At 42.7% G+C, this 22,165-nt stretch overlaps 1 protein-coding gene across 5 annotated transcripts in view; it reads left to right on the forward strand.

The window, feature by feature from the left end:
• Positions 1 to 22,165, forward strand: part of rims1b (regulating synaptic membrane exocytosis 1b) — a 64,664-nt gene that overhangs the window by 18,141 nt on the left and 24,358 nt on the right. For all 5 annotated transcript variants that reach the window (XM_041036793.1, XM_041036794.1, XM_041036796.1 and 2 more), the window contains exons 2-9: positions 2,731 to 2,944; positions 6,420 to 6,431; positions 6,873 to 6,893; positions 14,570 to 14,868; positions 15,494 to 16,398; positions 20,873 to 20,913; positions 21,249 to 21,359; positions 21,648 to 21,747. In XM_041036793.1, the coding sequence (XP_040892727.1) occupies positions 2,731 to 2,944; positions 6,420 to 6,431; positions 6,873 to 6,893; positions 14,570 to 14,868; positions 15,494 to 16,398; positions 20,873 to 20,913; positions 21,249 to 21,359; positions 21,648 to 21,747 (1,703 nt within the window). The remainder of the gene's footprint in view (positions 1 to 2,730; positions 2,945 to 6,419; positions 6,432 to 6,872; positions 6,894 to 14,569; positions 14,869 to 15,493; positions 16,399 to 20,872; positions 20,914 to 21,248; positions 21,360 to 21,647; positions 21,748 to 22,165) is intronic.

Genomic DNA, 22,165 nt, shown 5'->3' on the forward strand with positions numbered 1-22,165 from the left:
CCAGTTGAGAGTGAACTGTCACTGTGACTGAAAACTGGACAGTATGTATTTATGGATCCCACCATCCAAAGTGTGTCAGTCTGTCACCTTCTCTTTGCACTCGGTGTGAGAGCATGTTACCATCACACACTCTGTGTCATTCACATCAATAACGCTGCCCTGTGAGGCTCTGTTACTTCCTAACTGGAGAAAAAAAAAACAAACTAAGAGCAGGAGCAAATGAAAACATTATGATTTAAAGCTGCATTAATCAATACTGTTATATTAACTATAGGTAAAATGTGCTCTCTCAAGCGTTTTAGCATCTTTCTGCTTATTGTTTGGGTTTTCCCTGGATGCTACATGCTGCAGAATAAAACAACTGGCTTGTGAACATAGTGAAGCATTTGTGAAGCAGAGTCGTGGGTAACTGTTTTGATTTCTTTTTGACAAATTATGGAATTAGCTTTTCATGAAGGCGCATGAGAAGATTTGAAGATGATTCTGAGAAGAAGATGCCTGACGTGTGGGAGACACTTTTCTGTCTAATCATTTCCTGTGAACAGAAAATTATCCAGACCTGATGTTGGAATTTCACCCTGATAAATCTGGAGATTCTCAGTCAGAGAGGATGAGACTCTCCTCGCGGCTGCAGAGCTCCTTTGTGATTTAGGGTGAGAACACAGATTTATTTTTAAATTAAAAAAGCCACCTCGTGCAGCTTTAACAGTGCGTGTCTGCTGAATGTGTGGAAGCAGGAGAAAAGACCAATGAAGCCGTGGCTCTAAGAACAGGAACAGCTGGTGCACTGACACCCACTGACACCCAGCACTTGACGCCACCGCGTTACCATGGCAACCGGCTGTGCACCCTCTGTTTCTGACAGCTGTTCCCATGGTGCCTGGGCTTGGCTCAGCCCCTGGCCTCCCATTGGCAGGATGGATAGCTTCTCTGGGTCAAAGGTCGTGTTTATGACGTTGCTGCTGTGGTGGTGTCATGTTCTTTTTCCATCTGAATTACGTACGAATCAGTTTAGCTTAGGTTTGTGTAAACTCCAGAAACCATTTATCATCATTTAGGCTAAATCAAAGCCTCCTTGGAACATTTTCGGGTGAAAACATTCACACACAATTCAAATTCATACATCCCATGAGTATATTTGAATAAACACACACTTTCCACTTAAAACCTTAATCTGTATCTATTTGGACAGTTACAGGAGAACTTCAGTGCTGCACATTTAAACATATCAAATACTGGAGAAAAGGATGTAAGATGCTTATGCTGTGTGTCACAGAGGATGTTTCATTCTTGACAGCCCTGTGTGTTTTTCTAGAAATATTTCTTTTTTTTTCACAATTTATTCAACGTTCCCTGTGACAAAATCACTGTCCCTGTTCCAACCATTCCCCATGTCAGCTGATTGGCCAAGATGTGTCCCAGTCCTCTAGTCACCGCCCTGTTCCAACTGTGCATGGTGGCAGTCTGCTGTGTCTGCTCTGGCATTAGCTACAAACAGCTACAAACAGCTAGAAAGGCAAGTGAAGAGGAATGAACCAGGGTCTTCTGTCTACTTATTTCCTGGACTTGAACAGGTTCTGTTTGGCGTCTCATGAAAGGGTTTTCGGGGAGACTATATATTTTGTGGGAATTCCAATAAGTTTTGCTGGACAACTTGATTTTTCAGTAAAGAATGACAAAGGCAGCCCTTTTTTCCTGGTCCAAGTATCCTCTAAAGACACAGCATCGTTCCTGGACTTTGGATGTGTAATGGTGGAGGACTGTTACTGGTTTCATTCCCACCACAAAAAGCTGCTAACAACAGATCAGGTGTTATGTCATCTACCTCTCTCCTACCCAGCAGCTGAGCACTGTAGACGGGAGGACATGTCTGCTTTCAACAGACCCAGGTGATCAATGTAAATTGAATATCTTCAGGGTTTTTTTTGTACTGTTGGTTGGACAAAACAAGCAATGAATGTCTCACTTTTACTTCGGCAAATGTGCAAATGTGTGAATGCCAGTGGACTCCATTTTCTTGATGAATTTCTCGGTTTGACAAACAACTTACAGACACGACTGTAAAGTCAGTGCGCTGCCAGAGAATTAACTAGTTTGTCTACTTCCACAAATAGGCAAATTGACTGCAAAGCTGTGAATGAAGCCATCTCCTTCCTCTCTATCTCTCTCACTCAGCCAGGTAATTAAAGCGCCTGTCTGTGTCCCCCTATATGAGAGTCATGGTATGCTAATGCAGTATTCCTTTGACAGTTTTGTTGAGACAACATTGTGCCTGTTTTCACATGGTCTGATTTGCAATTCACACTTGGGTTATTTCCATCATAGGCATCCTGGGAAGCAGAGAGGGGAAAGGCTGTGAGCCACAGAGAGCAAAGCTGAGCTGAAGTTTCATTTAATTGCGTATATGATTTATTTTTTTTTTTTTGAAAGGCACCTTTCAAGTGGTGCTCTAATTGCCAGTTATTTTGCCCTAACTGAAATTTGGTTCTCAAACATGCACATACATTACATCGCTTTCTGTTTCTGTTAGATTTATTTATTTAAAAAATGAATCACTGATTCAGAAATTCCTCCTTGTCCTTTTCTGTTTTTTGTTTTTATGAATGTATGGATACGTAGAGAGGAAGATCTCTCTGAACGCTGCGGGAGGGTAAAGGTTATCGACAAGTTTGTGAGTGCATGATGTACTACTAATGGGCAATCTTCAACTTTTCTCTCCCCTCCTCTCAGAACACTGCACCAGCAGTTTGAGAGCTACAAACAGGAGGTGCGTCGCATCGGGGCGGAGACACGGCGTCAGCAGACCCAGCAGAAGGACGACGCGCCCACCTGCGGTATCTGCCGCAAGACCAAGTTTGCCGACGGCTGCGGCCACCTCTGCTCCTACTGCCAGACCAAATTCTGTGCTCGCTGTGGGGGACGGGTCTCTCTGCGCTCCAACAATGTGAGAAACCTGACCTCTGACCTCCTTCATTTTTCCTTCTTCCTCTCACTCTCACCTCATTCCTGCTGTAGTTGATGTCCACTTGGTCCTTCCGCTTCTGTGTGTGTTTGTTAACGTCTGCTTTTTTTGCTTCCTGGTCACACTTTGGTGAGACCAAAGTGTATTGGATGAATGGCTTGGCATCTGTCACCGGCCCTTCCAGACCCATTTTAAGTCTGAGGCTGTAGTTGTTGTGGAGCGGTTAGAAACTGAAACACTTGAATGTGAAAGCACATCAGTTACAGCATCTGTGTTGTCCTGTGTCTTACTGTGACTACACTGCAGCCATCAAGCACGCATGTCAGTGACAGTGCTGCTCCTCTCAAGCAACATGTCTACATAAAGACCAGGATCAGATAGAAGAACAGAGGCAAAGGCTCAAATGAGGAATTCAAGCAGTTAAGTAGAATTTGTAGTTAGCTAGTATTTGCAGGATTCCAACCTGGTTTCACAGCAAAAAAACTTTACTAAGTGTCCAAAGAATGTCTCAAACTACTCTTGCAGCATCATCCTCTTAGTAGCTATCACTATGCTCAGTTTGTTCCAATCACTTACTGCAAAACAACTGTTGCTATTAAGATTAGCTGTTTAACTTTGTTGCACATTAACTATGGCCAGCATGCTTTGACTGGCTCCAAATGGCAAAGGTAAATGTCCTACTGCACTGACAAATGAAAACTGTTTACATAAATTTTTATAAAAAAAAAACAAGCTTTGAGTTAAATGCTAACATGCTCACAAGGAAAATACAAGCATGCTATCAGTTTTTAACTAGCACCAAACACAAAAATCTTATTTTCCAGGTGTTTGGTCTGAAACCGAATGGCATTAGAGGAAAATCAGAGTAAACACCAAAGTCATCACCTGCTCATGGCTCGTCCTGAATCAATAAAGTCAGCAGGTCTCCTTCTCTGGAGAACATAGCTTGGCTAGAAAAACAACAACAGTCAAACAAATAAACAACCAAAACATCTGTGAACCGAAACCCACAATGCACTGAGCACACTGAGCAGTGCTACGCCTACGCGACAAACTGAAGACACTATTATTATAGATCAAAGACCCACACCATTACACCAAATTAAAACCATTAAGAGGAATCTAACTCCCTACTACCAGATTGGATCAGTGTGGCATCCGTCCATAAACCAAACATGTTTGTGCTATTTTAAGTCCCAGCCCTCTTCCATCCAAGCATTCGTTGGGCTCCCCTCCAGTTCAAGAGAGAGGACCTCCTCCTGGGTATCTTACCTGACTATGGACTCTCCACCCTTGGCCTGCTGGTCCCCAATCTGTTCAGGATCCGCCTATCCCAGCTGGGACTCACACTGGCACCACATGTATGCAGAACTCAGAGGCCAGTGAGAATAGGGGATAGAGATAGTATCCCTGTTGGTAAAGCCATTAATATCACTTTCACAGCGGGCAGACTGTTACATGGAAATCAAGAGACTAGCAGGATGTTAATGCAATCTATAAATAAAACAAATAAAGCAGAAGATTTGTTTGAAGGGAAATTATGCTCAAAATAGCACCAATCAATGCGGTCTTTTTTTTTTTTTTAAATAAGGAGTGTTTTAAAAAGGAATATAAGGCCCTGAGATGATGCATAGCATCACTTACAAGTAGAATTTCAGGGGCCTAAATAATTTAACTCAGTCAAAAGAAAGATGATTTAGTGCAGATATATATTTGTGTCATGTCAATTTAACTGGGATTAGAAGACACCAAATACAAAACATGTTCAGTACTTGCTTCCTCAACAGAACATAATTCCACTGTTATCCACTTACTGCATTTGGAATTAGTTAAATATTGAATATGTCTCACATTAAACAACAGTGAAGGTGAGCTTATCCCAAGCTTTCAAAAGGATTTCTGATGATGGAACTGCTTCATTTATCAAAATTCGGTTTGAGATTTTTTTTTTTTTTTTTAACATCAGATACCAAAACAGATCTGAATTTCTATACTCATGGAAAAAATTAATTTATAACATCCTTACAAGCGATAAGAGAACACAACTTAATTTTATGTGTGCACATGTGTACATGGTTGCGTGTGTCTGTGTGTGTAATGTGTGGGTGGGATGTGTCGGAAATGATGCTCCTTCAGTCTCGGCGGTGCTTGCCTCTGTCCTGGGTTGTCCAGTAGGCCAAGCAGAATAACAGGATTAGGAAAGTGTGAGCTTTGTTTCAAAAACCCCTCTCTGCTCCTCACAGCGTGTTCATTTACCCCACATCAGCAGCACACTGTGCTTCCTCCAGTTAGGAGTTGGACTTTTAAAAATACATTTACTCAGTATATTAAAGCACCTTCTGTCTGCTTTTTTAAAATAAATAAATAATCTATACATGTATCTATATTATTGGCTCTAGGAGTGGTCAGTAGGATTTTGTGCTTGTGCTTAAAGACCCTTAATTGAACCCATGAAACACTGAATGCAAATGAAAGAGAAAAAAAAGTCCTGAAAACAACTTTAATACTGGTTCGTAACATGTCACGCGTGTACATTTTTAATACTATAGGGCATCAGTTAAATTAAAACTATTGGGTAACAATGTTAGGCTTGAACTCTGATTTGCTTTTAGACATCTTCTCTGTAATAATGACAGAGTTATGCAGAGCTACCATCCAAACACTGATTAGGCCACAGAGCTTCCCCACTCCTTCACATTAAAATGGACATGCTGTATGATTAAAGAAGGATTAGCAGTAATAGATTTATTAATTTGTTGCACTAATTGACAGCATTCATTATGTAGTTTGTATGAAAAATTAAATAAGTAAAAAAAAAAACCCCGTTGAACTTTGATCAAAACAAAGATGATCAAGTATAAGTGTAGCTTAATGATAATTCAAAAACAGGAACAAAGCAGCTTTAACAAGTGAATATGAGAAAATTAAAAGACCTGGAACGATTTTGTGGCAGTGTAGAAAGAAAAGAGGTTTTAGTAACGGTGAGGTTGGTGGAAGAAAGTGCTCCATGTTGCTTTGGGTGTCCCAGTTTCCTCTGTGTGCTGGGGAGCTGTGACACACCCTGACGTTGTCACAGGTCATGAGTCACGCCTAGGTCATGCCAAGCTGGGTCATGCATGTGGCTGCAGCCTAACATGTCAGTGGTCACTCACATTCACACACTGTTGTTCCTGCCGCCTCAGACCCTGTCACTGAATATGAAGTTTGTCTGTCACTTCTGCAGAATGTTATTAACAACTGTTTGCACCACATCCTCTTTCCCCCTTCTCTCCTTTATTTTTTTCTTTCTTTTTCCCATGATCTTTCCATTCTCCTGTTTCACAAACTCACCCTCTCTGCATCTCTGTTTCTTCTATCCTTTACGCCCTTTCATTTCTTTCTCTCTTTTCCTTCCTTGCTCCACTTCTTCCCTCACTTTTCTCAATTCTCACTGCTACCTGGACTGCATGCATCAAAGGAGGACAAAGTGGTTAGCATCTTTTTTGTGTTCTCTTTGTGCTGTGACTGTGATGTGTGTGACACCTGAAGGTAAAAAATGCTGGCTGGGTTCAGATCTGGGGCTGAGATCTCTCTTGTCTGTTGACTTCTACCCTGGAAATTTGATGTAAAACATTTCTAAATATGATTTTTGTTCACGTTGGCCACACCTATCATTTCCCAGCTGAAAGAAAAAAGGGTTGAAAAACTAACATCATCATCAGATGAGAGAGAGTAAGCTATTGGATTGGAACGGAGCCAGTGTGTGTGCAGATCCGCCTGGGAGTCCCTGATAGTTCATGGTTTCTGTGAACTTTGATTTCTCAGAGAAATGACTGTACTGTGTGGGGTGGAGCCGCCTGGAACTGATTTGTTCTCCAGCGTAAACCCTGACTAACTCTGTGTCCATTGTCTGTCTCCTCCCTCTGCAAAGTGTCTCATAGTGAAGGACAGGGTAAGGCTTGCTGGGTTTTGCTGCATGGGTCACTACAATTGTCTCCCCTCCACACTCGGGTCTGTGCTCATTCACAGCATCAGAACAGGAATTCAGACCCACATTCGGTGTTTGTCTCACAGATCACGGTGGATAAGCAGTCCCAGGGCAGCTGGCTGGTGATCCTGCATCACTACTCTAATTCTGAGAATGAATGCAGACCCCGAAAAGTTAACTGGCGGGCAGAGTGAGCATGAGCCGTAATATAGGCTGTCTGTAGGGGTGTCTGAATCGTCTGACCCATCCTGACCCCTCTTCCTATGGCTGTAGGCATGGCTGTGCTGGGAGGGGGGGAGGGGGCAATAGATACAGTGATAAAACCTGGACAAAAAATGGGGATGATGGATTGGCATTTCAGCTGGCATGCATTTAAGAAAGCACTCTACCCTACAGACCTTTTATCTGAATGCATAATGAATGCACACTCATGCCTGTGCATGCTTTCCCTGCCTGTGTGTTTGAGACCAGACCAGCCTTGCCATAGGGAGATGGGAGGGGCCCAGGTATATGTTCCACTTTGTCCACTTACCACTTCCCTTTAATGCTTGGTCACTGCAAAAATGTTGCCAGTGTTGTTACTGCTGCTCCTGGTCAAAGACAGAGACGGTGAAGAGAATGACAGTGAGCTTTAGTTTGGGATGTTTTGCAAACCTTTAACTGTCAGAAAACAGATTCATTGTGTTACTTTACATACTCACCCAGGTAAGGCAGCAGATGAGTCATGTAGAATAGACGAGGTTGACTCATGTCCTTCATACAGGCTTTTGATGTGCTGCTTATGGTTTAGATATAATTCAGTAACTGCTCAGTTCTCTCATGCGGCCCTCTATGAGATTAAAATCCAAGAATCAAGCTCAAACATGATAAACAGGTTGATGTTTTTTCTCCCAGTAAAAGGTGGCTGTTTGCTAAACCCCTACAGCAAACACCTATTTTCCAATAACGGCTTAGCAATCCTAAGAAGACACGACAGGCCAGTCGAACCTTACGGTAATCTGTACATTAAGAGTCTGGAAAGTCTTTTTTTATTGCCTTTCCAAAAACACAAAAGCAAAACTGTAAGGAATGGATTAAACAGTGTTTATCTGCATACGCCCTGTGTAGTATTTCCCCATTGTATGGAACAATCAGAGTTTAGGCTAATGAAGTTTACACTCTGTCAGTCCAAGGTTGGCCTACCTTTGTCTCAAATCAAAGACCCAGTGTTTCAAAAATATCAAAATATATCTAACTGTAAATCTGTCCCAACTGTTGTACTTTCATGGAGGGAGGTCTTGGCGACCATCAGCCGGTATATGTTGGTATATGTTGGTATATGTTGTACCTTTCCTTGAAGGAAGACCTGCTTAACTCTGGCACAAACACATGGCCATCCTTTTACTGGCACTGCTGTGCAGGTTTCAAAAGAAGAAATCATGGGCTGTTTCCTTAACACCTTAATATGAGTTATGTTTACTCACAGTAAAGCACAGTATCTAAAGTGATTGCACTTACTTAATCCTGAACCGCCTTCATATACAAAGAGTTTTCTTAAACTTGAAGTTGAAGGGTTTCATTTAAAGGATCATTAATTGCCAACAGTTCCAATTTGAAATCAAACTCAACATGTGAAAGGAAGACCCAGCTCTGTCTGAAGTGTGTATGAAAGCTGATGTGTATTTCATAACCCTCTGTCAAGCTGCCCTGACATCGCTGGTGCTATAGCTTGTTAATGGCTGAGTGTTTGTTTATGTCTGTTTAATGTCAGCTGCAGATGGCCTCCAGAAGCTGAACAAACCTCTGACAGTCTGTCTCCTTTGTAGAGGAGCACTGCCTCCCAGTGGACACCAAGCAGACACTGGGTCACACACACACTGATACATGCTCAGATTCACACTGATACATTCATACAGAGTGGTGCACACTAACTGCATCAAGCTGACACTGCACTTTTTACTAGACAGGAGGATGCGCTGCATAATCTCAATCATGTTTCTCAGTACTAGATGACTGACCCACTGCTCTCTCCTCCTCCTCACACTCTACTCCTCTCTCTTCATATACCACTGTCACTGTAACAATCTCTGCAACACACACACATACACACACGCACACGCACACTCTCTCTCTCTCTCTTTGTTCCATCTCCTCTGTCCATCCTAAAGCATCTCCATTTAACTTTTCACCCCTCCTCACTCTCTGTCCCTATTTGTGCCCCCCCCCCCCCCATATATACACAATTTACCACCACACAAACACGTTTTAATGAGGCTGACATTTGATGACTTATCAACCACTTTGGCCCTAATGTAAGGCCTGAATGTCTAATAATAGGACCTCCTTGACTGGATCTGGCAAAAGCCAAAAGCAGCATTCTCCAGATGAGTCTTTAATGCTTGTGAAGTGCTTTGTAATATTGTTACAGCTCTTATTATTATCACACCCCCCAGAAAAGTGAAAAGTGAAAAGTGAAAGCCTTACATGTGAATTCAAAGCCTGTGTGTTTTTCAGACGTACTGTGTGAACTTATGGTTTACTGCATTTGTACCTTTAACACTGTGCTCACTAAATTCAGTGCTGAAATTAAGCAACATCACGGAAAAGGAGTCCGATGGAGTAAGCAACACAAACTTAGTCAGATTTTTAACAAGCCTTCAGGTTAAACAAACTGATTTGGAGAAGAAAATGAATGTAAACAATGAAGTTATTACTCAGACTATCAGCTTGAAAAAAAAAAATCCATCATGGTTCACAGGCTCTCTCTCCGGTTCTAGTCTGACCTGGTCTACTTGCTGTGATTGTGTGTACTGTTTTCCTGAAGAACGAGGGTTTACAACCAAGATTTCAGGTCTGCTCACTTTCAGTTTTATCTTCAGATGAAGTGTTTTTAAACTGAGAGACTGCTCGTGTTGAATTTTACCCCTTGAATTTTACTCATGCTCATGAAAGAGAGATGATGAAAATGCTGCTGGTTAAAAAAACGTTGAGATAAGATAGAGGATGCTGGATGACCATATCACAGAGTAACATACGTGCTGAGGTCACAGATGGGGCAACTTTTACAGTTTTTCTCACACATTTTACATTTTGTCCACAGTCATATCATCATGACCATAATTATTAGCATCTTAAGAGATGAAGTGGTCGTCACAAACTGCTCAAAGAGTGCTGCTGTAGAGAACTGAAAGCAGTAAGAAAGAGTCTTCTCTGTGATACTGAGATCAGAAATGTAGAAGCAGAGTGGATTTACAGCCACAGCAGCTCTGCTTTCCTTTCAGCCTTCCTCACCACCGAATGCATCTGGCTGCTCACAGAGTTGATCTACTACCTTATTAGAGGAAATGGAGCATTATGTCTTTTGCGGTCGTCTTTCTTCTCACCATTAAGGATTTACCATTCCCTGAACGATGGCAGTTTACACCCAGCGCTGCCTCATATGTCATTCTGTCGAGGTGTGTGTTTGTGTTTGTGTGTGTGTGTGTGTGTTTGTGTGTGTGTAAGTGTGTTTGTGTTGAGGGTGGGGTCACTGCACACGCTGACTGAAAGCCAACCACCCCCCTCCCCACTGCTCCACCACCCCCAAGGTTCCCATCTATTCTGCCCATTTAAGGAAAAGCTGATGTTCACACAATTCGGGGCTAAATGAATGCTGCTCTCGCTGTGAGCTGCTGCTGAATGCTGCTGCTGTCGGCAGAGCTGTGGCAGCGACACACGCCCTCACCGTTCTGTCAGCAGATGGATGGAGTGGTGCTGGGGGTGGGAGATGAAGGGAAGGGGCCAGGAGACAGAGAAGTATGAGTGACAGGTGTGTGGTGTCTTCATTTGTAAAGTCAGCCAGGTGTGTCAGCTGGGCTAGAGGGCGAGAAGATATAAAAGGAAATCAGAAAGGAAATGAAAAGAGCAGTGCAAAGGAAATAGAGAGGGGAGGAGAGGGAAGGAAAGGATGAAGATGATGAAGGAAAAAGAAGAGGGGAGGAGAGGAAAGAAACAAAGGATAGAAAAGAAAATAAAGGGAAAGGGAAGGAGAGAAAGGAAAAGAGTAGAAAGGGAAGTAAGGAGATGAAGGCAAAGAAAGGACAGCGAGGACCGGGAAGGAAAAGGACAGCAAGAAGAAGGGAAGACAGAAATAAAAATCAAAAGGAGAAGAAATAAGGAGAGTAAAGAAAAGCAAGGAGATTAGAAGAAAGGAAGGGAGAGAAAAGGAAGAGGAAGGTAAAGGAAATCAAGGGCAAGTAAAAAAGGAAAGGAGAGAAAAGCAATTAAACAGAGGAAAGGAAAGGGAAGGAAGTAGATGAAAGAAAAGGGAGGGAGGGAAGGAAAAAGGGAGAAGAAATGAAAGGGAAGAAAGGAGAGGAGAGGAAAAGAATGGAACAGATAGGAGAGGGAAAAGGAGACGAAAGAAAGAAACAGAAAAAGAAAAGGAACATGAAGTAGAGGGAGGAGGAGATCCATGTTCAGGATCATGTTAGATAGAGATCCCTGTTCAATGCAGTGATAACTTGAGGCAGGATAAATGGCATTTGTGCTTTTTTTTTTTTTTAGGTTTCTCTGCTGTCATTGTCTTTCAGTACTGACACACTGTGTATCTCTCTTTCAGTTTTACTGGCAAACACACAAACACACAGTCACACAGCTTTCTCCCCCTTTCTCTCACAAGCGCTCTTCTCTGTGATTTGGTTACCATGGAGAAGCACATTTTTTAGGCAGAAGGAGGCTGACATTATTACATGACAGCGATGGCAGTGCTTATTCTCCACACACTCACACACACACATACATCTTGCCTACAGGCAGTCGCCCATGCCCTGCTCTTCTAGGCAAGAAGGTTTCAGAAATGTCCTACATATACATACTGTACACACATCTCCGCACACACAAACACATTCTCACGGCACATCGCGCTCCACAGCATCCACTGAGGCAGCGACATGAACTCGAGGTGACACTGGAGTGGGCTGCCTCTGGACGGAGGGAGCTGATTGGTCTGGGCCTAGCTGAGGGTCTGACATCACGCTCCGGCTGGTCCACTACTGCACATACATGTGCCACACACACCATCGGGTGGGGCTTTTGCATCTTATGTACATCACAACACACACAGACATGCTCACAAACACACACATGCTCACTTTACACACAATTAATTCCCCCTACAATATCTTTCAGACTATCCAGGAACACAGAGCACAATCACTCCAGTGAAGGATTATATGTATTATATCCTGTGTGTGTGTGTGTGTGTTCTATAACTTCTTTATTGTTTACTACCCTCCCCCATCTGCAGTGCAGGCTTTAAAGCACATAACAAACACATGAAGGCGTGCCATGAGAAAATGAGATTTGTTTCTGTTCTGGTTTGAGAACACACGGGCCCATGAACAGTTGTCCTGTGATGTGCATTCTTCTATATGATGCTCTCGTTCAAGGATTAGTCCTGTGGATCAGAGCACTTTTACTCCTCTTCATTGGCAGCAGCTAGCAAAGCAAACTAAGTGTAGTCAGAGCCCTTTGCTGTCAACTTGGTGAACCCAGGTTTGGAGGGTCTGAATGAAACGATGGTTTGTCCTGAGATACGGATTCTGTTGTCTTAGGCAATTCAGCTAAGTTCACAAATGTTACAACACATACAGCTGAACAAGAACAACTAATTTTGTAAAAGCCTTAAATCAGAAAACCATCCTTTACAGACTTTCTAGCCTGACACCTCCCCCCTGTTACTTTGACGATCACGCAGCTGTCCCTCCACCACTCCAACCTCCTCCTCATGTGGCGTTTCGTGCTGTTGATTTGACTCAGATTCATGTTCTCGTGTGGGGGATTAGCTCTCTCAGCAGAATCCACATTGCTGCTTGGATTCATTTAGAGCTCCCTCAAACAGCAGAGCCTTTTCAGCTGAATCTAAGTGCATAAACATTTGCTATAAATGGACACGTCCTTGACGCGAGTGTCTCTGACTGAAATAGTTTTTGCGTTTTTAACGTCCCTTCTGAATCAAAATTTTCAGCAGCTCAAGCTGCAGGGCATCATATTAAAGAGTTAAAAATTGCTTCAACAGTTTGAAGTTTAACAGGTATGAAGAATGAAAGAATTTTAATCTTCATAAAATAGCTGATAACCCATCATGCACTGTGCTGGGAAAGAATGGAGGCTAAGGGAGCTGGGTCATCTGGGCTTAATCTCTAACCTGTGTAGCTCTGTCTTTGGGGGATAATGGGGGCTGGGGAGGACTATAGGTTAGAAGTTATGAATTGTGAGCTGGTATTGTCAGCTGATGATGAGTTGAATAATGGTGAGGAGCTGAAGGGATTACTGGCCACTGCTAATCTGTGGCCCCTCAGCTGAGGTAAAGAGGTGGAGAAAGACACAGAGAGAAAGAGACTGTAGTGTGTAGCTGGGCGGCTGCCTGACAGCTGTGGGCCGTGCAGGCAGTGGATTTACTTTAGATTAGTCTGGACATGCGCCAACTAGGATTCAATCAGGCCATGATGAATGTGCTTTGGCGCGCTGAAGGCTAACTGCTAAGTGCTAAACTGACTGCTAACAGTCCATCCCACTGGTCATCAAGGAGTAACATTTGGGGGTTTCCTGAGGTCCCAGAGGTGTTTGGCTTTTAAGAAGACAAGATTCAGAAGTCGAATACGAGGGACGACTGTGCCTCCCCTTGTTTTGGATTTATTCTCTGAAAAATAAACCGCTGGGATTATAAAGACGGAGGGAGATAAATCCTGTTTTTGTGCTGTCGAAGCGAGGTGATATTCAGTAGCCATGGCTACATGTGAGTATTTGATGTTGTCTATGGATCTCATTTAGAGGGTGAAGAATCAGATGTTATCATTGCTTCTGTACATGTCTCTGATCATCAATTTTCCATTTGTAATGGTGCATTTTATAGGATTTTGGAAGCTAAATCACAGAAGATCATTGCCTGCACTGTCTAGAATAGTGTTAAAATTCCTCCTGTGAAACGTATGTATATAGTACAATTGCCATTTACAGTTCATTTTTCCTTCCTCTTCTTCAACTATTGTATTGTGTGTGGTTTGTAGCCATCTAAATTGAGATGTTTTTATTATATCATCCATGTGACCATGATTTCTATTAATCTGAATTAATAAACTGACAACATTAGAGTGACAGGACAGGTGAAACGCAACATCCAAAGGAGTTTCTGTAGTTTTTTTAAAAAGCAGTACAGATCATGCCATAGCCTTTGCTGAGCTCTATTCCCTGACGATAGATATGTTGAAATGCTCAAACAGCACTGTCTCTCATATCTGAGTGCTCTTTAATATTTAATTAGCTGTAGCAAAGGAAGGAGGGAAAAGCATGTGGGGATATTGTCATTTTTTTCTCTCTTTTTGTTGAGATGACCAACGACTATTTATTGTATGTGAGCAGAAACACAGGGGTATGAAACTTTTAGGAGAAACTGTATCTGCTCACATAAAATGTACTTATTTACTTATGTTTTTGTTTGGTTCTCGGCCATATGCCCAAAAAAACATATTTGTATTTGTGTGAATGTTGACTGTCCCAAAGATTTTTGTGTCCCAGGCATGCCTTACTGCTTTTTTGTTAATTATTTCATTTGTTTGCTGTTCCTCTCTGATGCTGCTAAACCCAGCTTGCAAACATTGTTGTCCTTTTAACTCCTGTAGGTAATGTGGGTATGCAACCTGTGCCGTAAGCAGCAGGAGATTCTCACCAAATCAGGAGAATGGTTTTCGGGGTCAGGGGTGCGGCCTGGGAGCCTGGGCACCTCCTTGAACGACCCAGCCACGGGAGGTGAGGCCCAACGGGACAGGAAGCTACTTCGCTCCAGGTCCCAAGCCCCGCCCTCCGGCACCAACATCAACGCAGGACCAGACGGGACACAGCCGCCCGCTGGTATCACTGCTGCTAAGGGTGCTGAAACCATGCCTGGATCGCGCTCCCAAAGTGAACCACCTAGAGAAAAGTAAGACAGCAGAACACACACAACACAACTTCTGTGATTTTTATTTTTTTTTACATATACAGATGATATCTGTATATGTAAAAAAAAAAAAAAAGTTTTTTCATTACCCTCACAAGCATTGGGAACCATATGTTTTTTAAAAGAGACAAAATAGAATCTAGGCTTTGAGGCACAGGGACTATTTTTATGGTATGTTGACTGAAGCTGCTCTTGTTTTTTTAATCCCTGGTGGAAAAAAAAAGAATAGATCTCTGTCTGTTCTAGCTTAACCAGTGGAGAAGCTAGGTCACAGGTTTTAGTCTTGAGAAGCCTTTGATTCAATCCCTTTGTTTTCATTTGATGGGTGAGTTAGGTAAGAATTAATCACTGTCTCTTGTAGGTTTGTAAAATGTTCAGTCTGTTCATATAAAAGCCACTGAACCAAGGTTTTACAAATATAGAAAGAAATGTTCTTAGCACAGGATATTTCTGTTCAAACAACTCTTCTCAGCAATTTGTTCATATTACAAATCCCAATGTTGCTCACCTGTTGTAATGGAAATGATGTACCTGTGCTGCTTTTATCTGTCTGTCTGTTTATCTGCCTATTTGGTACATTGGTGTAATGAAACATCTTCTCATCCAGGAAACGGCCAGTTTCCCTCCATGAACAAAATGGTAAGGGAGGCATGGGGCGTGGTAGTGGCCGGAGACCTGCTGGGAAGTTGCCGTCTCAGTCATCGCTGGATGAGCGAGTGGGACCTGGGGACAGAGGAGAAAGACGGTTGGGAGATGGACGGAGGCTGGAGAAGATCCATTCTCAGGACTATGAGGATGGGGACGAGAACTTGGTTTGTTCAGAAACACACAGGAGACGCCCAGAGGATGAGGAGCAGAGGGAACGGCAGCGCCGCGAGGAGGAGTTCCAGAATCGTTACCGTAGTGACCCCAACCTGGCTCGATACCCAGTAAAACCACAGAAGGAGGAGCAGGAGATGCGCATGCATGCTAAGGTGTCCAAGGTGCGTCACGAACGACGACACAGTGATCTTGCGATAAATGAGGTTGGACTGGGACCTGGTGAAGGAGGAGGTGGAGGAGGCAATGCAGGTGAGGTGCCTGAAAACCGCCTGGCCAGGAGGGGCGGAGGTGGGGAGGGAGACCGCACGGCCCTCCTTGAGAACCACCGAGCCTACTCTGTGGATAGGACCGTGGGGGTTGGAGGGGGGCCTCCACCTGCTGGAGGTGGATTGAGATCAGGACCCCAACTTGGGGGACCAGTGCCTCCAGACTGGGGTCCGAACAAGGGCCGCCTAGAACCTGGTACAACACGGACACCAAGGGACAAAGGTGGGGATAACCTGCTGAGGAAGGACTCCCAGAGCTCGGACCAGTCGGAGTCTTTGCGGCCGCCCCCTCCACGGTCATACAAGAGCAAGCGCGGAGTCAACAAGAGGCAGATGTCCATCAGCAGCTCAGAGGAGGAGGGCGGCTCCACGCCCGAGTACACCAGCTGTGAGGACGTGGACATGGAAAGCGTCAGCGAGAAAGGTCAGTGAGACAGATGTGCTCACTCTACTAGTTAGCCAAAGCTAAATCGATCCCAGCATGCATACCTTGCACCATTTGCTGTGATCCATTTCATTAAACACTCTTTTCCTAGTAGTTTTTTTTTTTTTTTTTGAAGCTGCCTTTAAGTTCTCAGATGTTTTTTTTCTACTCACCAAAACTTGGTAATGAGCTGCAACAGTCCTCATTCACCTCACATGTTCCTCTATAATCTGCATGTGATCCTCATTTTGTCAACACGAATCATAAAGGACCTTGATTAATCTGCATTTCTTGTATTCTCATCATTGTCAAGAGCATTTCCAAACTTGTATCAGCCTGTATCACCTACTGTATACCCAGTGTAGTGTGTCCAGGATTAGAATCACAGCAGTAATAGGTTTTTAGCTAATACTCTGAAAGATAGAAAGATCGCAAATGGCTGACTGGACAAATGACTGGACACATTTTTTTTAACCTGGAAAAGAAATGTTATTAAGATGAAAGACAGGTGGAAAGATATAGTAATCTAAACTATCTAGGCAAAGGAAGAATACCATGATAAAATTCAGTGTCTTCCACCTTGCCACATTTCATGGCCATATTCTCCAAGCCCTATAAATAGACTTGGTAGTAGAATTACAACAAAGTGCAAAAAAAAAAAAGATTATTCTAATACCAACACATTCTAATTTCAGACTGTAAAACTATACGATAAGTGATAGGATGAAGCACCCACCCAGCACATAGTGCATTACTATCTCTGTGTGTCATCTACACCTCTGTGCTGTGGCTAAACCCTGCTGCTCTCAGGACAGCTCTCATTTATTTGGAGAGTCCCTGTGATTTAGGGCAGCAGATTTGTGGAATTAGGTCAGTGGCTCTCTTGCTACGTAATGCTTCGCAAACAGCCGGCTGCCCCAGCCAACCACAGACCACCAGCTAAAACCAAGTCTGGTTGTGGTTGAATGCTGCATGGTTACCGGTCGTTTCTTAGTACCTGTGTATTTTGCAGCTTGCTGCTGTTGCAGAAGTGATGCTAGGGTGAACTAAAACAAGCCATGTGCGAGTGTTTGAATTCAAGTGGCAGTAGGGAGAGCTAGCTGTGCTCTATCAGCTTATCTCTCTCACCGGTCACAGAAGGGGTCTGTTCCAGATGTTTTAATCCAGATTACTATAACTCAGGGACTGGTAATGGGTAGATGGTGTGGATTGGGATTATTAGCTGTTTTAAACACTCTTTAGCTAGCTGGGCCTCAAAACAGGATGTCTCCTTTTACTCTCATCTGTGGCATGAGGCAAGTTTTGCAGGATAATGTTCAGTATGTTTCCCTACATCGATGCATTAGGTTAAGTGAGATGGTGTCAAAGGATCAAGTATTCTTTTTCTGTTTTCATTTTATGGGATGATGTTGTGCTGGAGTTGGTGTCAGCTGATGGCAATATTTAAGTCTAGATGTGACGGTGGCAAGAGAGGCTTTGGTGTCAGGGTCTGGGTTACAGGTTACAGCCATATTGACAAGTGAATAAGTTGTAAAATAGATGGATTTAATGCAGAACACAAGCATCGAGGCAATGCTTGGATTACAAACTTGGATTTTTTTTAAAAAACACTCATCACAACAGACATGATGGACCAGAGGATATTGTTATGTAAGATTCATGCATGAACAGATGATTATATGTTCGAAGAATTCTTTTAGCAGGATTACTGTAAACAGTGTTTACATTGTGGTTTCCCATTCTGTCCAATAAATCATATCCTTCTGGAAATGTATTATATCCCAGTCTGAAGCTCTAATGACGCAGCAGCTTTGAATCTGATTACATTACTTCTTGGTGTAGAACAGCAAGGTGATAATGGTGCTGAGGAAATGGTAGAGGAAGTCTGCTGGTGGGATGACACTGGGTCCCAGGGTGCTGCACTATAACCACTTCTCTCTCTCTCTCTCTCTCTCTCTCTCTCTCTCTCTCTCTCTCTCTCTCTCTCTCTCTCTCTCTGTGTGTGTGTGTGTGTGTGTGTGTGTGTGTGTGTGTGTGTGTGTGTGATATCCCTACATTTACTAGAATTACTTTAACAGTCCTCAGAGACTGAGCAAAGGTGAACGTGTTGTACTGAAACTGCACTACATGTATTGATGTGAGAGTATTACCAGTGATATTGAATGAGATTTGAAGAAAACAGTCACTCCTCAGTCATATCATATCGTGTCCTGTTGGGATGCTGTAATATGACTGTTGACCTATTGGTCATAAGTGCAAATGTGAAGTTAAAAAAAGGTAATTGTTTTAATTCGGATATTTAGCAATGATGATTTAGGTTTTTTTTTAATCTACTGTCTGTAATGTAGTATTTCTGAAACCAATACTATCATCATAGATGGTCCTGGATGGCCAAAAATTTTTGGACATTTTTGTCTCTTAGGGGGTTCATCAAATTTGTTACGTGAAGAATGTTGAAAATACAAACTACCAAATGGTTCTTAGTGACCTTTCAGTGCTGCCCGCATGAATGTGTCTTGTGTATAAATGATAGTAAAGATGCACAGATATGACGCCACATCAGCACATGTTTTTTACCTAGGCATTTTGTTGAGGCTGAATGGTGGAGGAGGTTGACACAGGTTAATGGGAATTCAGGGTCATGTGATCTAGAGACCTATGTGCACAGCCTGTGGGAGGAATTTTGTCAGGCTAGTTCATTTTTGTGACAACAATTGGTGAAACAGTACATGGAGTGGAAGAAGAGGACGGGCTCTATGATACGCACGTGCACACACACACGCTGTTTATCAAGAACAATGCTACGTTAATACCTGCAAAGAGCTGATGCTTTGATGTAGCACCAGTTAGAGGAGCAGCTCAGATTTTGTAATCTGCCCAGTGTGTTCATCCTCCAAAACTCAAAAGGGTCTACTCAGCAGTTTAAACTGTGGAGTCAGCATTTATCTTCTCAAGCGTTCTCAGTGGACTTTCAGATTTCAGATTAGCAGCACTGGAGTTAAGTCTGCTCTTCTTTCTGATTTTCACTCCAACACACATGCTCTCATTGGCTAACCTGTAACAGCAGCTATTTTCCATTTGACTCCCTCTGGATCTAGGTACAAATGTCTTTGACAAGCACAAAATACAGATTTTCCCTATTTTCTCATCAACCTGAACCTTTATTCACTCTCTTCCTGCTCTCTTTTGCCAGAAACTTGGGTTCAATCAGCCGTCTCACTCTGTGCCAGAAACAGACGTTTCACCTGCCTTGAAAATGAAGTTTCTTAAAGTCCCCTGAGATATTTTAAATTCCCATCTGATGTCATCCTGCCATTATTTAATTCCTGTGGTGGAATGGTGGTCTGATCCCGGGCCAGTTTGCTCCTCTACTCTCACCAGCCATCTGTCACTGTTAATTGCAGCTGGGGTACTCTGACAGTCACTGGTGTTCCTGTCCTTGGCCAGGCTCTGGCATGAGTTTTGGACAGGCCGACTGGGAGCACAGGGTCTGACTTTGGTTATGAATGAATTTTCTAGCTGAGCTTCCTGAATGACAGTTTTATTGCCATCTCCTTTTCAGCACCCTTATTATCTATGTTGTGTGTGTTTATGGCTATTTTTCAAATTTCACTCTGAGTGTGTGTGTGTGCATGTGTTTTATATATGACTTCTACATACTTATATCTGCTATATATTGTGGAATACATTAAGGTATGTTTCAGCAAGTGTTCTAACTTGCATGCAGTGAATTTCAGCCTTTAACACTTAAATGTTCAAGACATTACTTTACTTTCTGGTTCTGTTTTTGTTGTTTTTTTTTTTCATTGTTTATTGGTTTTGTTGCACTCGCCATTAAAGGAAAAGTGTTTGGAAAAAGTAAAACCACAAAACAGTAAAACAGGAACAGTAAAATAGAGAAAGGTTCTGTCATCTACACTGATGGCTAAAAAAAGTGTAATTAAAAAGTTTAAGTAACCGGCCTTTCACAGCCACTATTTAACATGAGAAGCTGCATTCATCTCAACAGCTGTTTGTTCACAAACACCTAGGATACAGTTGAGCTGGTGTTTTACTGTCAGAGTTTGTAGAGCCAGTAATGAAATGAAGGTCTGGATCACTCAGAACATTTCTATTTGTCAGTGTGCAGATGGTCCATACATGGTACCTGCCAGTAGGAGGGAGGCAGTCCCATACCATGTGTATGAAAGGACCCAGTGTGCCAGGTGGGCAAGCTGTATAAGAAGGATGGGAACATGTGTGTCTTACACAGGGTGTCATGTGACAGAAAAATTATTGAATGGATGATTTTCATTATGTGAGATCCTGACACCACTGCCCACCATCCAGTCTTTCTCTCATTTAATTTGAGACAGTATCTTTCTCTCGGTCTGTTATACCTTGGCATTGTAAGGTAGAAACTGCACAATTTTACTGCTTTTAACAAGCTAGACTGAGCAACTCATTTCCCCTGTCTTTCTCTCTGTGGCTGCAGGTGACTGGGACTGTCATCCTCTCGATCCCACAGTGTGGCATGTGAGTTTCAGCAAAACACAATGGACTCTGAGTGTTCATGTTCCACTGCCCTGATCACTTAACTCACGTACATGATATTAGGTTAAGTGAGATGGTATCACATGATCAAGTGCATTAATACAAATCACCACAGTTTTTTTTCATATACAATCACATCTGATATAAAGAAAGCATTAACTTGCCTATTAAAGCTGACTCAGCAGAACAGTATCAGAAAACTCTAATACTAATATTGTCACACTTTACCCTCCTTATTCTGCCCTTTCCTTGTTTTTCCTCACCCTCTCCTATTAATACCTCATGACGCCCCTTATAAATATTCTTGTCTCCTGTAGCATCCAGTTACATGGCAGCCATCTAAAGAAGGTGACCACCTGATCGGACGCATCACGCTAAGCAAGCGGTCGGCCATGCCCCGTGAGGCTGGTTCCCTCCTCGGCCTGAAAGTAAGTAGGAACGTGATTGCTTTAGATTTGTTTTGTTTACCAGATGAGGAGAGAAAAGTTGAAGAGAAAACAGAAAGTGAGTAAAAGAAGGAAGAGAGTAAAGGATTAAAGGAACTCTTCAACCCAGAAGTAATAACATGTTGTAATGCCTGTCAATGCTGTGGTGTACTGGGTAGGAAATGCTTAAAAGTATTTCACAACTGTGCAGACGTATGTCAGTGTAATGGTGCCTATCAAGCAGTTACTGCCATCATGCACCTCTGTTCCTGTCCTCATCTTTGTGTGCAGGTGGTAGGAGGGAAGATGACAGAGACAGGGAGACTTGGGGCCTTCATCACCAAAGTAAAGAAAGGCAGCCTGGCAGATGTCGTGGGACACCTACGAGCAGGTGCGAATCCACTGAACATATTGTTTCTATGTAGGAGCTATTGTACATTGTGTATTCAGTAACAGCTTTACTGAAAATATGGTTTTCAAAGTCAAACTGAAATTAAAATGAACTTTTTCTCGGCCCCAAATGTGGACATATCTAATGACCAGACTGTCAAAACTCAAGCAACATGTCGTCCTGTAACCACAGCACTTCTTAGGTCTACATTATCCTGTGATATCAATCACGTCTGGTGGGATTCTGTGATACTGTTGGCAATCTTACAATCCGAGTGGAGCATCCTTTTTCTGAGTGGAAACTATTTAGCCTAGCTTACTGGAAAATTGTCCATTATCAACATTCACAGGATATACAGTGTGACATCTCTTAGCAGGCTGGAAACAAAGAAACTGTCTCCTCAAATATATACAAATAT

Source organism: Toxotes jaculatrix, chromosome 4 (assembly GCF_017976425.1).
Source record: "Toxotes jaculatrix isolate fToxJac2 chromosome 4, fToxJac2.pri, whole genome shotgun sequence".
Taxonomy (NCBI): domain Eukaryota; kingdom Metazoa; phylum Chordata; class Actinopteri; family Toxotidae; genus Toxotes; species Toxotes jaculatrix.